Here is a 16,765-nt window from a genome sequence, read left to right as displayed (position 1 = left end):
ATTGTAGTTATAATTATATTTAATTATTATAATAATAGTAAAAATTATTAATTAATAAATAATAATAATCATTTTATATTGAATTAATAACTAATCAATATTGAATTAATAACTAATCAATATAGTCTTAATCAAAATTTAAAATTGTGAATTGTATTCATAATGATAAAGAATTGAATATTTTTAGTTAGGTGTTTCAACCCTAAAATGAGTATAAATAATTTAATTAAAAATATTTCAATTGATTTAATTATTTGAAATAATTAATTTAATTAGGTGTTTTATTATTGATTTATATTATGAATGCAATTAGATGTATGTATAAAACATTAAAAAGAAAGAAGAAAAAGAAGAGAAATGAAAAAAGAGGAAACATAAACTAAGGAGAAAAAAGAAAGAAGAAAGGAAGATAAAATACTAAAAAGAAAGAAGAATAAACTAAAGAAGAAAAAAAGAAATAAGAAAGAAAGAAAAAAATCACATATTTGGTCCTATTTAATTGAAATTTCCAAAAATATTCCCCATAACAAAAAAAATCATATGTTTGATACCTAGGGTTATTTTTGTCATGGGGTTCTAAAATCGATATAAAATAAAGATCAGGTATCATTAATGTGCGAAAGTGAAAGATTAGATATCATTTATATACTTCACTCTAAAAATAAAACTTCACTAACTTTTTCAACCCACTTTTATTATATATTTTAAAACTCATATGATTCAAATAGTGCCAAATTTAAAAGGACGGAATATTTAATCCAAGATTCCCATCATCGTATTGAGTAAACAATAGGATTAAAGACACTCTTCCCTTCTCCTTGTATAAATTTCAAATCTACGGATTGAAGAAATCATGGCTCTCTCACTCTTGATTGCAATAATCGTATCGATTTTGGCATGGTCCCATTTCCGCCGCCGCCGCCAGAACCTTTCCCCGGGGCCATACCCGTTTCCAATCATCGGAAACATCCTCCAACTCGGCCGTAACCCCCACAAGTCCCTCACCCACCTCTCCGAAACCTATGGCCCTCTGATGTCTCTTAAACTTGGAAGCATGCACACCGTCGTCGTATCGTCGCCGGATTCCGCCAGACTGGTTCTGCAAGAGCACGACCAAGCCTTCTCCGGCCGCACCATCCCCGCCGCGGCTGAAGCTCACGGCTTCGACAAAATTTCAGTCGGGCTCATACCGGTCGGAGAGAGGTGGAGAAAACTAAGGAAACTGTGCAAAGAGCAGATGTTCTCGGCGCGGCGCCTCGACGGCGGCGCGGGAGTCCGGCGCGAGAAGGTCCAGAGGCTGATAGATTACTTGCGCTTGTGCTGCGAGAGCGGGCGGGCCGTGGACTTGGGGCAGGCAGCGTTTGTGACGACGTTTAATCTTCTCAGCGCCACCTTTTTCTCGGTGGATTTGATTGAGTTTGAATCCGATACGACGCAGCAGCTGAAGGAGACGATCGAGGGCGTGACCAAGATTTTGGGATCTCCAAATGTGGCTGACTTTTTTCCGATTCTGAAGCGGTTGGATGCGCAGAGAATCAAGAAGCGGTCGGAGTTTTACTTTGGGAGATTGCTTGGTGTGTTGGGAAAGATAATTGATGAGAGGATGGAATCAAGATCTATGGAGACCAAGAATGATTTGCTGGCTGCGCTTTTTGATCTCATGGACGGATCTGATGAGTATGACTTGAGCTATAAGGATATTCAACATTTGTTTCTGGTGATACCTCTCTCTCTCTCATACACAAACACATGTACTCCCTCCGTCCCAAGGAAGATGGCCTCTTTCTTGAGCGACACGGAATTTTATGCAGTTATATTTTGTGTGGATTATTTAGCTAAATTGAAAAATGAGATGCAATATGGGTCACTAATCCACAAGATTAACAAAATGTCAACAAATACCACATTATGTCAACAAAGAGGTATAATTGTCTTTTCATTAAATTCTGTTTGAAATCATTTTCTAAAATTCTCTCTAAAACTCTAACTGCAAAGTCTTCAAATCTTCAAATCTTCAACATTCATATCTTCAAATCTTCAACATTCTTCAAATCTCTTCAACATTCAAATCTTCAAATCTTCAATATTCATATATTCAAATCTTCAACATTCAAATCTTCAACATTCTTCAAATCTTCAAATCTTCGAATTTTCAAATCTTCAACATTCAAATCTTCAAATCACTTCAACATTCAAATCTTCAACATTCTTCAAATCTTCAAATCTTCAACATTCAATAAATAACACTTATTAAAATGTCAACAACTAACAAATAACACTTACAATTCACATATCAATACCGAGAATATCGAATGTCAACAACTCGTAATAAAATGTCAACAACTAACAAATAACACTTACAATTCACATATCAATACCGAGAATATCAAATGTCAACAACACGTATTAAAATGTCAACAACTAACAAATACTCCCTCCGTCCACGAATAAATGTCCCGGTCACTTTTTTACACTTGTTTTGTAAAAATGACAATAAATAGTTAAAGTGGAGAAATGATATAGTAAGATAGAGAATAATGTAGATAAGAGTCTTATCTACATTATTCTCTATCTTACTTTATCATTTTATCACTTTGACTGTTTATTATCATTTTTACAAAACAAGTGTAAAAAAGTGACCGGGACATTTATTCGTGGACGGAGGGAGTAACACTTACAATTCACATATCAATACCGAGAATATCGAATGTCAACAACTCGTAATAAAATGTCAACAACTAACAAATAACACTTACAATTCACATATCAACTACGATGTCAACAACAAACATTATTCATGTCAACAACAAACGTTATTTATGTCAACTATTATGTCAACAACAACATTTTACAAATAATTAATGTCAATAACAAATATTTTCATGTCAACAACCTATATTATTTATGTCAACAACAACGTTTTACATATAATTCATGTCAACAACAATGTTTTACATATAATTTATGTCAACAACATTTTTCATAAAATTTATGCCAACGACCTATATAATTTATGTCAACAACAAACGTTATTATATCAACATCTCATATTAAAATGTCAACAACTAACAAATACTCCCTCCGTCCGCGAATAGAAGTCCCGTTTTTCCATTTTGGTCCGTCCGCAAATAGGAGTCCCGGTTCATAATTACCATAAATGGTAAAGAGGCCTCACATTCCACCAACTCATTCCACTCACATATCATTTAAAACTAATATATACAAGTGGGACCCCTAATCCACTAACTTTCTTCCACTCACTTTTCTTAACATTTCTTAAAACCCGCACCGATAAGAAATGAGACTCCTATTCGTGGACGGAGGGAGTAACATTTATAATTCACATATCAATAGTCAGAATATCAAATGTCAACAACTCGTATTAAAATAACAGTCTTTCTGCTCGTACACGTACTCCTGCGCCGATTTATTCAGCAGCATCACAAAGATCGAGTGATTCAGCAGGAATTTCTTCAAAATAACAGCAGGAATTTTCAGCTCTAAACTAAAATTTGAAAATCATTGCTATTTATTAGAACTTCTGATGGTTGAGAAAATCGGAGAAGCAACTGAAAAGGGGAAAAATTCCTAATTCACTGGTTAGGAGTATCTAAGATCATAACCACACAAGCAATAATTTCATCAATCGATTGAAAATGCTCAAACACAAAATCAAAATAAAAAATGAGGAATCATGTGGATGCAAAATTAAACATGAACTCCACATTTGAAATTAATTTCGGCTGGAGAACGTCACCTTATCGCCGGTGGTGGTGGCGGCTTCCTTCTTCGACGCTGTAAATGAACACTTATCTTTTCACTTATCCTGATTAATTTGTTGTTGCCTACTCTATAGGCTGCAGAAACAATATCAATAAACACAAACATTAAAATAAAATATAAAAGAAACATCTGGAAAAAAAATTAAGATGATCATTAATTGAATATAGATATATGCGATTCGGATTAGTAGATCGCGAATTTAAAAAGTGATTGTTTGATTAAAAGTGAAGTAAATTGTACCTGTACATGAAGATATCGTGGTCAGGTAACATGTACCTGTACATGAAGATATCGTGGCCAGCTCGTGGCTCATTAGCACCATGTATATTGGAATTCCTGCCAATAACAAGGGAAAACACAGCATTGGCTGTCTGTTCTGGCTTCTGGCCGATGGTGCTTCAGATGCGTGGTGTCATTGCTCCCGGTCGCAAATGGGATATTTTGGTGAGATTCAGGAGTGGAATATGTTGAGATTTTTTGTTTGACACGACATATTCTGATGCTTTGAAGCTCTGTGTTGCAAATGGAAATCATCTGTTTTATATTACTAGTATATTTCATAATTTTATACTTGTTGGCCTACAGCATGAAAGTTGATGTTTGATTTTGATGTCCACATGTATGTGATGTGAAACGAAAAGTACAATATACTGAAAAATCCAAACACCAAATCCAAACAAGCTAAACACCAGCCAAATTCATCAATTCTGTATATAAAAAATAGCACTATAGAGTTGAGCAAACCTTGAAAGGCTCATTGTCAGTGCGAAAGACAGTCCCCGGCACATAGTGCAGCCAAACAGGTACACCACTACACAGATAATACACAAAAACATATAAATTTTCCGATTAGACAGAACCAAAGCATGGAGGTCATTTCAAGTCAGTTTTTATTTCATTTTACAAAGGATGAACTAAAAACGCTACGTGTTATCTAAAAATGAGCGTTCTGGTTCATTTTTTTATCACAATCCTAGATATATACTAAAAATATAAGCTACAAAGAGCTACCCGAAGTTCCATTCAGCTGCGACGAATGGACCTATCCGAAGACTCAAATACAAGCCAGCTTCCTGGACTATCTTACAAAATTTCACCAGATCATACCTTCCCCCAAAGTAGTACTGAAATTGAGAACACATCTATTCAATAATTCGGAAAAGGAAGTGTGAAGTATGTAAATGAAGAAGAAAGACTGATATTGTTGGGGGAGAGCTCGTGGCCATTCCAGAAAACATAGGTTTCAAATAAATTGCAACAAATGGAGAAAACGTCAATTATCAATGGAGAAATTGTATGAGTTCGTCAGAAGCAATCCAGGAATAACAAGGTTGAGCTGATAAGCTAACACAGATACCTTGTTAAAGTCGTGGAGCTTGAGATAACAAGCGGCGCGGTTGCTGTGAAGCGCAATCTTCTGCGGCGTGGTCTTGGCCATGGAAAGCGCGTCGGTGTAATACGCCAGTGCTTCGGCATACTTGCCCTCTCAATACATCTGGTGCGCCCTCTCAATCTTATTAATCGCCGGCGATCCCGAAGCCATCGCCGACCACCGCAACTACTAAATAACTCACTCAATTCGAAAAATCTTCAATCGGAAACAACACAGCAGCTGCAGTTTGTGAAGAAACCAAATTCTAATTGAACACCGACAGAGATTTGATTTCTCAGCAAGGTGATGAAACGGCGAGAAGCCAGCGGAAGAGGAGGTTAGATTTGACGCTCCAGATCCTCGAATTGGAATCCTTGCAACCAAAATTTCGCACCTGATTTCAACCAATTTTACGCTCCTAAAGCTGCATTCGCCGAATTCCGCGATCTGCTCAACATATTTCCTCCGCCACCGTCGCTGCTCCCCAATTTTCCCCCCAAATTCTGCCGCTTCTCTGTTTCCTTTGAATCTGCCCCCTCAGCTCTTCTACTCTTTGCCATGAAATTACCATTCTCCTCAGAAGCGTCGACGCTTAATCACAATCTATTTCTTCCAACACTTATTTGCATTCATCGATTCGATTCGGTACTGCGCGGAGCAACGCCGCCAAGGGAGATCATGCAACGATCATCGCAGTAGTGGTGGTAGATTGGTGAATATGGCCTATTACCATTATGCCCTTTCATATTAAATTAATCTAAAAATATTTATTATGTGGCAAAATCTGGACCACTCATTAATAAAAATGAGTGGCTGATATTGCATCTCATTTCTCAATTAGCCTAAATAATCTCAATTGATCACAATCCTATACTCAAAAATGGGTTTGAGTTTGATGTACGATTAAAGAGATTGTCTACACCAAAAATGAGTTTTGGTTTATGATTGGAGATGGTATTAGATTGAGAAAAAAATTATTTTTGGTTCTGGGTTGACTGGTCTTAGTTGACAACTCTAAATTAAAACAAGATTACACAAGTTTTGAAAAAAAAATCAGCCCTGACATTGGATTTATTTGAAAAATATCGTGTTATCAATTGTTCAGTTAGTTTGACAATGGAGTAAGAGATGTTATGAAAGGTATTTTAATAACTGTGGTTAAATTTCGTGTATATATTTTTTTTAATTCTCTTTCTACATATATTAGGCCTTATTTCTGGGAGGATCGGACACGACTCAATGCACAGTTGAATGGGCAATGACAGAACTGTTAGCGAATCCGGAGAAAATGAGTAAGGCAAAGAATGAGCTGAGAAGTGTGATAGGGAAAAGAATCAAGTTGAAGAATCGGACATATCAAGGCTCCCATACTTGCTAGCGCTCATCAAAGAGACCTTACGGCTCCACACTCCCGGACAATTTCTGATTCCTCGACGGGCAGAACGTGAGGTCAAGATTGGGGGTTACATAATCCCCAACACTCTCAAATATTTATCAATGCTTGGGCTATAGGCAGAGATTCGAGCATCTGGCCCAACCCTACTTCTTTCGAGCCTGAAAGATTCTTAAACAACAATATAGAGTTTAAAGGCCAAGATTTCGAGCTTATTCCATTTGGGTCAGGGAGAAGAATGTGCCTGGGTTTGCCTCTGGCCGATAGAAATGTTGTCTCTGATGTTGGGCTCTATGCTTCACAATTTTGAATGGAAAATGGAAGGAGGGGTGAGACCTGACACCACGGAGGAGTTCGGAATGGCATTGCACAAGGCAGTTCCTCTCAAGGCCATTCCACTTTGTTGTTTCTGAAATCTGGACCTCTTGTTTTACTTGAAAATTTGGACGAGATCTTGGTGTGTTGTGTTTCCATCCCTACTTTAATAAAAATTTGGTTTGGTTTTCTATGTACTTTAGTTTGTTAGATTTAAGAAGGTTGGATGATGCATCTTTATGTCCAAAAAGAAGGGAGGTATAGATCCACATGCAGTGTGCCAATATGGGATATGAATTGGTTGCAATTGCCAACATAGATCATATATTGATTTGAGTTCACTCTTTTATAATCCCTCCGTCTCCCATTAAGAGTCACACTTTTCCATTTCGGTCCGTCCCAATTAAGAGTCACACTTCATTTTTACCATAAATAGTAAGTAGGTCTCACATTCCACTAACTCAATTCACTCACATTTTATTATAAAACCAATATAAAAAAAATGGGTCTCACATTCCACTAACTTTTTCAACAACTTTTCTTTACATTTCTTTAAACTCATGCCCGGTAAAAGAGTGACTCCTAATAGGAGACGGAGGGAATATTATTTAATTAATAAAATGCTTTCAGCTGGTGTTGAGCATGCCGCTGTGCATGCTTTAAGGATCCTAAATTATGGAGTAGTACTAGTTAATTAACCTTAATAATATTTAAAATATTAAACATGAATACAGACAAAAACATAAAGGGCCAAGTTCATAAACATTACTACCTTCGTCCCCCAAATTTTGACACAATTTACCATTTCGGTCCGTCCCTAAAAATTTGACACACTTCACTTTTACCAGTTTTGGTAGTTGACCTCATATTCTACTAACTCATTCCTACTCACATTTTATTATAAAACTAATACTTTAAAAGTAGGACCCACATCCCACCAACATTTTCAACTCACTTTCTATTACATTTCTTAAAACTCGTGCCGGGTCAAAGTGTGTCAAAATTTAGGGGACGGAGATAGTAGTATACTTGACGGAGTAAAAAAAAATGACAGCAAGATCATGCAATTAGAGCCAAGAAATGGTAAATTATACTCCAATAATCAAGATTCCGTCGAAGTAATAAAATTGAAAACCATATGCGTGAGCTTTAGAATAAATTATTGATTTCGATTTCAAATCTAAAGATTCATTAGTTAATTCTAACTATTGAAATTAAATGGGCAGAGGAGAGTGAGAATTGAGTTGACTGAACTGAATGGATCTCACAATCGTGATTGCAATAATTGTATCGTTTTTGGCATGGTCCCATTTCCGCCGGCGCCGGCAGAACCTTCCGCCGGGGCCATACCCATTTCCGATCATCGGAAACATCCTCCAGCTCGGCCGGAACCCCCACAGGTCCCTCGCCGACCTCTCCAAAACCCACGGCCCTCTGATGTCTCTCAAGCTCGGAAACTCACTCACCGTCGTCGCCTCGTCGCCGGAAATCGCCAAACTACTCCTGCAGGAGCACGACCAAGCCTTCTCCGGCCGCACCATCCCCGCGGCGGCGGAGGCGCACGACCACCACAAGCACTCGATGGCGCTGATACCGGCGGGGGAGAGGTGGAGGAAGGCGCGCAAGCTCTGCAGGGAGCGGATGTTCTCGACTCGGCAGCTGGACGCCGGCGCGGGGCTCCGGGCGGAGAAGGTGCGGAAGCTGCTGGACTACACGCGCGGGTGCAGCGCGCGTGGGCAGGCCGTTGACGTCGGGGAGGCGGCGTTCGTGACGGCATCGAATCTGCTGACTGCGACGCTCTTCTCCGTTGACCTTATCGAGTTTGAATCGGACGCGACGCAGCAGATGAAGGAGGCGATTGAGGGGGTGACGAAGATTTTGGGGGCTCCGAATGTGGCCGACTTTTTTCCGATTGTGAAGCGGTGGGACCCGCAGGGGATCAAGAAGCGGTCGGAGGTTTGCTTTGGGAAAGTGCTTGGTGTTTTGGGAGGGATAGTTAAGGAGAGATTGGAATGGAGATGTATGCAATTGGAGAGGAAGAATGATTTGCTTGATGCGCTTGTTGATCTCATGGAGGGGACTGAGTATGACTTGAGCTTCAAGGACATTCAACATATACTTCTGGTAACCTCCTTCTCTCTCTCAAACTAAATTTACTCGTGAAAATTATGAATATTATGATTTTTAATGCATAATTGATAAAATTAGAGAAATAAATTGGTTCTCGAATCAAATTTCTAGTTGACTAGTAGAATGGCATTTAGTATCAAATTTCTAGTTGACTAGTAGAATGGCATTTAGTAACTCAAACTTGAAATACCTGTGCATATCATAGGACTTATACCTTGGAGGGTCAGATTCAACTCAATGTACAGTGGAATGGGCAATGACAGAATTACTATCGAATCCCACGAAGATGAGTAATGCCAAGAATGAGCTGAGAAGAGTGATAGGAGAAAAGAAGCAAGTGGAAGAATCGGACATATCAAGACTCCCATACCTGCAAGCACTGATCAAAGAGACCTTACGGCTCCACCCGCCAGGTCCGCTTTTGGTCCCTCGGCGGGCGGATCATGAAGTCGAGATCATCGGTTACAATATCCCAGAGAATGCTCAAATATTCGTCAATGTTTGGGCTATAGGTAGGGACTCGAGTGTTTGGGCCAATCCTAGTTCGTTTGAGCCGGAGAGATTCTTGGACAGCAATATAGGGTTCAAGGGCCATGATTTTGAGCTTATTCCATTCGGATCGGGGAGAAGAATGTGCCCGGGTTTGGCGTTGGCCGATAGAATGTTGCATCTTATGTTGGGGTCATTGCTTCATAGTTTCGATTGGAAAGTGGAAGGAGTGGTTGACACAACGGAGGAGTTTGGAATGGCATTGCATAAGGCAGTCCCCCTCAAGGCTATTCCAGTTCACTGTTAATGAGATGGCTTACTCTTTGTACAAGATGGAGTTGTAGATGGGATGGTGAACCAATTCTTTTGGATGCTATTGAACTCGTGATTATGGCTTGTTTATTTGCCATGTAATATGATTCTGTTATTTTAATTCTTATTATTAAAATGCAAACTATGAATATTAATCTTTTACATTATGTCTATGAATCATACTATGTTTCTGGTGACACCTGACACCTCTCTCTCACACATTTGTTACCATAGCAACAAGAGTTGTTTAATGAGTCTGCGTTAGATGAGCAAAAAATTATTTTTTGTCATACTTGAGTAATTCAAATTTTATATTAGAATATTATAATTAAAAAAATTATACTTAGAGGATTAAAATATTTATAAGATTTTATATTTTCACTATAATTATATATGTATATTTATTAAATAATTTTAGGATTATACTAGTATCAAATATTTATATTCAGATTTACCTTATTGCAATTATTTTTAAGAAAATTCAAATATAAGGAGGAATTTTAAAAATACTATCTCATCCATAAAAATAGTCATGATTTTCTATTTTGGAATATACAAAAATTAGTCTCTAGTAAGTTTTATCTTTATGAGGTGTGTATCATTCTACTAACAACATTTCAATCATTTTTTCACTTTTATCTATCTTTAAACTTTACCAAGGGTAATTAAGTATATAAAAATTTAAAATAAATATATTTATAACATATGTTAAAATTAAAAGAGGAATAATATAGGATTTGAGTTGTAAGTTTTATTTAGGTATGGGTTGGGCAGTGCATGGCCCTAACCTGGGTTGGATTTCTGATAGTCTTTGATCTGAGTTTGAAAAATAGTCTAATTGGAGCTCATTTCAATCTATGAGTTTGGCCTAGGCCCTCTTCATTTTGCTAACAGACAAGCCCATATTGGGTCTGGGTTGACCGGACTTAGTTGACAACTCTTATAATAACATAGTTACACAAGTTTTGGAAAAAAAATCAGCCCCGAAACTACATTGTGTTTATGAGATAAATATAGTGTTGTCAATTATTCAGTTAGTTTAACAATGGACCAAGATATGTTACGAAAGGTATTTTAAAAACCATGCTTAATTTTCGTGTATATTTATTAAAATTCTCTAGCTACTTATATTAGGACTTATTTCTAGGAAGATCAGACACGACTCAATACAGAGTTGTATAAGCATCTACCCACTTTTCTTTATATTTCTTAAAGCAGATCTCGTTCTGATTAGTGCACCCGATGACAAGTAGATTGTCTAAGAGTTGTCTTGATCCGTTGGTCAATGTCTTCCTTGATAATTCTGCACTTATTTGCTACTTCAAAAATTGTGTGCACAAATCAACTTCCGAAACAAAAGAACTAGTTATTTCAACTAGTATAGGGATGAACTAGTTGGATGAACCTACACTAATACACTATATTAATATAGTATTAAGGACAATGACGGACGCAGGATACAAAGTCCGTGGGGTCGGACAGAATACTCATAAAATATTTTAAAAACTAAAAAACTTATTTACGAAAGCCCGAATCCCTATCTCAGTCCAAATTTCAAAATACTAAATCACACTTTTATGGAGTATATTACTTTTATAATAAAATAAATTAATAGAATAATAAATTTATATCTATTTATAGTAAAAGTAAAATAAAACTCTTATAACCGGTTAGAAAAATGTCAAAATGGACTCCTAATGCCGAATAGAAGTTGTATAAATTAAATAATTTTACTTTTATCTTTTGAATTAAATATTTATTTTTAAGAAATTGTATTTAAATAAGCCCACTAGGCCACAAATTTAGCCCATTACGTTAAAAAACAAAAGAGTTGAAACGTTGTCTTCTTCGTCAAAACTGTGTGTGGCTCTCTGCCTCCCCCTTTCCGTCTCTCTCCTCTTTTCTTCCGACTGATTCTCCTCCATCTCCTTTTATTTTCCGGAAATAGACAATAGAGTGCCCTGGTGGGGATCTACCTCACAGGGTCAGGGCAGGGCTGCGTGGGGTCGGAGGTCCATGAAATGAAGATTCCGGCACCTCTTGACGGACTCCGGTGGGGTCGATCGACCCCACTCGACCCCACCTGGTCCGTCATTGATTAAGGATCATTAAATACTTGAGTGAATAAAGAGGTCAAGGATCATTCAATTTTTATTAGTATAGGGATGAACTAGTTGGATGAACCTACACTAATACACTTCATTAATATAGTATTTATGTTATTGAGAATAGATAAATAACTTAATTAGGCTCCAACGGATCCATGAATAGCAAAGGGAAGAGATGGATAAGAGATGAGGTTGCGGATGGCCTAAGTGCATCTGTAACTGTGCCCACCGGTGTGTTGGTCTTGTCTCGCTGGGATGAGAAGTCCGCGAGACACCATTGCAAGTGTCTTGTCTCAAGGTGTTATGCGGGAAGGGGGGGGGGGGTGCATTATTCGAGAAACTGCACCCCCTTCCCCACATGGCGCGTTGGGCTCTATGCTTTACAATTTTCAATGGGAAATGGAAGGAGGGTTGAGACCTGACACCACCGAGGAGTTCGGAATGACAATGCACAAGGCGATTCCTCTCATGGCCATTCCACTTTGTTTTTTCTGAAATTTGGACCTCTTTGTTTACTTAAAATTTGGACAGATATTGGTGTTTTGTATCTACATCTCTACTTTAATCAAATTTGGTTTGGTTTGGTTATAATTTGATAAACATCCAATTTAGTTCGTTAGATTTAAGGAAGTTGTATGATGCATCTTCCTCATCCAAAAAGAATTGATGTACTCTCTCTGTCCCCGATTAGGAGTCCCCTTTTTCTATTTTAGCTTGTCTGCCAATAAGAGTTTCAATTTACTTTTACTATAATGGTAGGTTTCACATTTAACTAACCATTTTCACTCACATTCTATTATACAATTAATATGGAGTGTAAAAATGTGTTCATACTCCGCTATTTTTTTTATATGCGCCGAACTCAAATGGGTCTATTATACTCGGAAGAAGGGAATATAGATCCACATGCAGTTTGCGAAAATGAGATAGCAATTGAATAAAATTGTAGTAGATCCAATTCATGAAATATTGATGCACTTTTTATTAGCACTAAAAGTACCTGCAATTATATAAGGTAGAACTAGTATAGCTAAAGGTCAGTACCGGGATATCGAACACGGGGAATATAGTTGCAATTGGCTATCATGTACTAAGCGTCATATACATCTAGAGAAACAAGAGTTTTGGGTTTAAAATAAATAAAGCAAGTAAACAACTAATTGCAATTAAATCACAAAGATAAAGTATGAGACATAAGGGAATTCCAGGAATGTGCGTTCACAGTTATGGTTATACAAATTCCTACTACAATACCCTAGCACAGTTATTACTTCGATAGAACGAGTCACATAAGTTTTGTTCATGCGGCACAAGCGTAGATTACTAATACTAGGGTTGTCAATCCTAGATCCGTAACTCCCAAAAGCTCCTGAGACCCTTGAAAAGTTCTCACTCTCAATTAACAGTGTCGTTTTAAGGGAAGCTAATTGTAGTGTTTACTAAGTGGACCTAACTCGTCAATCTCCTCTCACGATTATGTAACAAGTTATATTAATTCATCACAGAATGTGTCACTCAAACGTGAAGCATTATCCAACAACTTAGGGAAGAAACGAAGTAAAAATTAAACGGATATTAATAGAAAACGAAATTGTATAATCAAAGTAGTTACTAACACATCCCTAGAATCCTATGAGTTTAGTTACACATGATAGAATAAGCTAAAAACATAGATTGTAGGGAAGTCATAAAGAAAATAAGAACTAAAGTAAATAAAACTCGGTTGAATCTTTGTAGCCTTGATCTTCCCTTGATTCCTTCTTCTCTTGATTCCTTCTTCAACCCCTTGCACTATGAAGTACTCTCAAATTTAAGCTCTGGAATTATTTGGCAAAAAGAAGATCTAGATGTAGGATTAGGGTTAGAGAATGGAGGGGGGGGCCATGAAGGCTCCCCTTTTAGGGCTATGAATTGGTGAGAATTATGAATTAGGTTATGGGGTATTTATAGGCTTGAAAAGGATTTAAACTTGGTAAAAAGTCTCCTCCATGCAATAGTAAATATGGAATTTTCGTGCCCCATAGGTTAAGGAAAATATTTGGCTTCACAAGGTAATGTCTTATTTCCTTCCTTGAATTTCCGCCTAGATTCTGCACTTGACAGTTTTGCACGACTTTGGTAGAACGACCATAACTTTCTGCACAGAACTCCGATTGAGATGGTCAAGGTTCCAACGCGAAGTTCTTTTAAAGACGAAGAGAATGGTATATAGAACGCCATGATCAGACTTCAAAATCGCCAGCAAATTGAGTTTGAACAGAGGCTGTCGTGCGCGATCAGACCCAGCGGACCGCTGGACAGCTCCAGAACTCTCTGGACCTGTTGCAGCGACTGATGGTATGGGTCCAGCGGGCCGCTGGGTTGCGCTTCAGTTCTAACTTCCAAGTTTGACGTTTTTATGCCCTTTTTCAGCTCTATTTTGCACATTTATCACAAAATATGTCAAAATACTAAAATGAATAAAATATGCAAATAATGGATATGTAATGCAACTTTGACACTCCAAAATGGACCAAAAAATGGCCTTAAAATGGTGTAAAATCCGAGCGTATCAAATATGGACTTGAAATTTATGTGGAAGTATTTGAAACAAGAGCATCAAATATAATATTGTACTTTGATCAAATTCTTGTTAAATAATTGTGTACGAAGAGTTCAAGGATAATTCAATTTTTACTAGTATAGGGATGAACTAGTTGTATGAACCTAGAATAATACTCTCTCCGTCCCATAATAATTGTCACTCTCCTCCAATTTTGTTCGTCTCATAATAATTGTCACACTTCAATTTTACCATAAATGGTAAGTAGGTCTCACATTCCACTAACTCACTTCACTCACATTTTATTATAAAACTAATATAAAAAAGTGGGTCTCACATTCCACTAACTTTTCCAATCAACTTTTCTTTACATTTCTTAACACGCGTGCCCACAATAAGAGTGACAGTTAATTTGGAACGGAGGAAGTATAATACACTAATATATTTTTTTTATACAGAATAGATAAATATCAAAATTATGCTCCAACAAACCCATGAATAATGAAGGGAAGAAATTGATAAAATTGATAAAATGATGGATTGTGGATGGCCTAAGAGCATACGTAACGGTGTCCACTGGTGTCTCCGTCTTGTCCCACCAAGACAAGACGCCGGCAAGACACCATTGCATCTCAAGGGGTTTCGCGAGGGGAGATGCATTTTTCGAGAAAGCGCGCCACCCCCATTCCCCACGTGGCACACTTTTGTTGTGCAATGACGCCCACTTTCAATATTAATTTTTAAAAAATCAAATAAAACTAGCATTTAATAAGAAATTTCCACTTTCCCAAATATCAATGTTTTTATCCATTTTTTAAAAAAAAATTCATATTTTTAACTTTCAACTTATCCTAAAAGTCATCTATAAATAATCCATTTATCATATACTCTCTTCGTTCCACAGTAATAGAGGCGTTTCGTTTTGAGCTCTCGTTTTGAAAAAATAATAATAAATAGTTAAAGTTGAGAGAGAGTAAAGTAAGAGAGAGAATAATGTAGTGAAGAGTCTTATCTACAATATTCTATCTCTAACTTTACTCTTTCTCCACTTTAACTATTTATTATTATTTTTTTAAAATGAGTGCTCAAAACGAAACGCCTCTGTTACTGTGCAACGGAGGGAGTATTAATTTTTTCATACTAAAAACACTTTATATATCTTTATCTCTCACTCATATATTTTTTCAAATTATCATTTTCAATTGTGCTAATATGGTCAGCCGACCCAGATGGAAGTTGTGAGCCTCAATCTCAACGACAACAATGTGTTGTCGCTTGATTATCCAATTTCGAGTACCCAAGACCCAGCAACGCCCAACTATCAGAGGCCACAGACTCCAACTAAGGACGTTTACTGACCTTACATGTCGCACATGCCCCACATGCAGTACACGACGCCCTACGGTTCGTCGCAATCGTTGTCCCAAATTTAGGAAGATTACGACCAAAATCCTGAAGAAAATTCAGAATCCGGAATCAGACGACCAATCCAAGAAATTGTTTGAAGTGTGAGTCGCCACTACAGAGGATCCGATCGTGAGAACCAACATAACTGGAATTAATGTTTTTTGTGTGAGGGTGACTGAAACTTACAATAACGTGCGGCCTGCAAGAACTCCCCCCTAGGTTGAAGATGCTTCAGCGTCATTTCGACCAAGTGAGCGCGGATATTCAAAGATTCTCTGCCATCGACGGGATTGAAGAAAGGCGGCTCAAAACGGAATCATTATGAGACCGGTTATGATGATCCAAGACACCAGTTCATTTTTCGGATTTAAATTATGTGATTTTTTATTTTTAAAATTTTATATTGTAATCTTTTATTCCTGTAATGGGATTAATGGGATACACAAAAAAAGTTAAAAGTTAAAAGAAGTTAAAGTTAAAATTTTATATTGTAATCTTTTATTGTAATCTTTTATTCGTGTATTTTTAATTATTGAAATGAATTAATGGAATACACAAAAAAAGTTAAAAGAAAATAGTTAACAGATGAATAGTAGCGGAGGTTATCTTTTCAATTAGTGATGGAGTAAAGTACGCCTGTAAATAGTGTAGTTATTGTTCTGACTAAGAGCAATCATAATAGGAGAGTCCTGCAAAAATTCATAGCCCATCTTAACAAACTCCAATTAGTTCACTTTAATTGTTACTGTTCTCTCCATCTCTGAAAATTTGTCACTTATTTCTATTTTCGTCTGTCCCTAAAAATTTATCACCTTTCACTTTTACCAATTTTAACAGTGGACTTCATATCCCACTAACTCATTATCACTCACATTTTATTATTAAATTAATATATAAAAGTAGGATTCACATGC

General features: G+C 37.1%; 2 protein-coding genes and 1 pseudogene across 9 annotated transcripts; 2 read left to right on the top strand and 1 right to left on the bottom strand.

Moving 5' to 3' along the window:
* The first annotated feature begins 847 nt into the window (after positions 1-847).
* Positions 848-6,961, top strand: LOC125194756 (ferruginol synthase-like; annotated as a pseudogene).
* LOC125197040 (beta-galactosidase 10-like) lies at positions 1,855-5,860 on the bottom strand. 8 transcript variants are annotated; one of them, XM_089057190.1, is made up of 6 exons: positions 5,141-5,860; positions 4,795-4,907; positions 4,528-4,594; positions 4,024-4,317; positions 3,758-3,857; positions 1,855-2,224 (listed from the first exon to the last, which is right to left on the bottom strand). In XM_089057190.1, the coding sequence occupies exons 1-4, from the start codon at positions 5,219-5,221 to the stop codon at positions 4,096-4,098; spliced, it is 483 nt and encodes a 160-aa protein (XP_088913316.1). In that variant the 5' UTR covers positions 5,222-5,860; the 3' UTR covers positions 1,855-2,224; positions 3,758-3,857; positions 4,024-4,095. The 8 variants fall into 8 exon arrangements, 7 of the variants coding, with proteins under 7 accessions (XP_088913316.1, XP_088913318.1, XP_088913320.1 ...); XM_089057192.1 differs by having other exon boundaries at positions 4,060-4,317; XM_089057194.1 differs by having other exon boundaries at positions 4,024-4,295.
* A 1,127-nt stretch (positions 6,962-8,088) lies between the features above and the next one.
* Positions 8,089-9,956, top strand: LOC125193616 (ferruginol synthase-like). Its single transcript, XM_048091447.2, has 2 exons — positions 8,089-8,987; positions 9,199-9,956. The coding sequence occupies exons 1-2, from the start codon at positions 8,121-8,123 to the stop codon at positions 9,787-9,789; spliced, it is 1,458 nt and encodes a 485-aa protein (XP_047947404.1). The 5' UTR covers positions 8,089-8,120; the 3' UTR covers positions 9,790-9,956.
* The last annotated feature ends 6,809 nt before the right edge of the window (positions 9,957-16,765 follow it).

The sequence above is a fragment of the Salvia hispanica genome, chromosome 4 (genome assembly GCF_029641045.1).
Source record: "Salvia hispanica isolate PSC_SH4W2 chromosome 4, Shi_PSC_v1, whole genome shotgun sequence".
Lineage (NCBI taxonomy): Eukaryota > Viridiplantae > Streptophyta > Magnoliopsida > Lamiales > Lamiaceae > Salvia > Salvia hispanica.
Note: the sequence above shows the minus strand (reverse complement) of the source record. Positions and strands in the feature narration are given on the sequence as shown.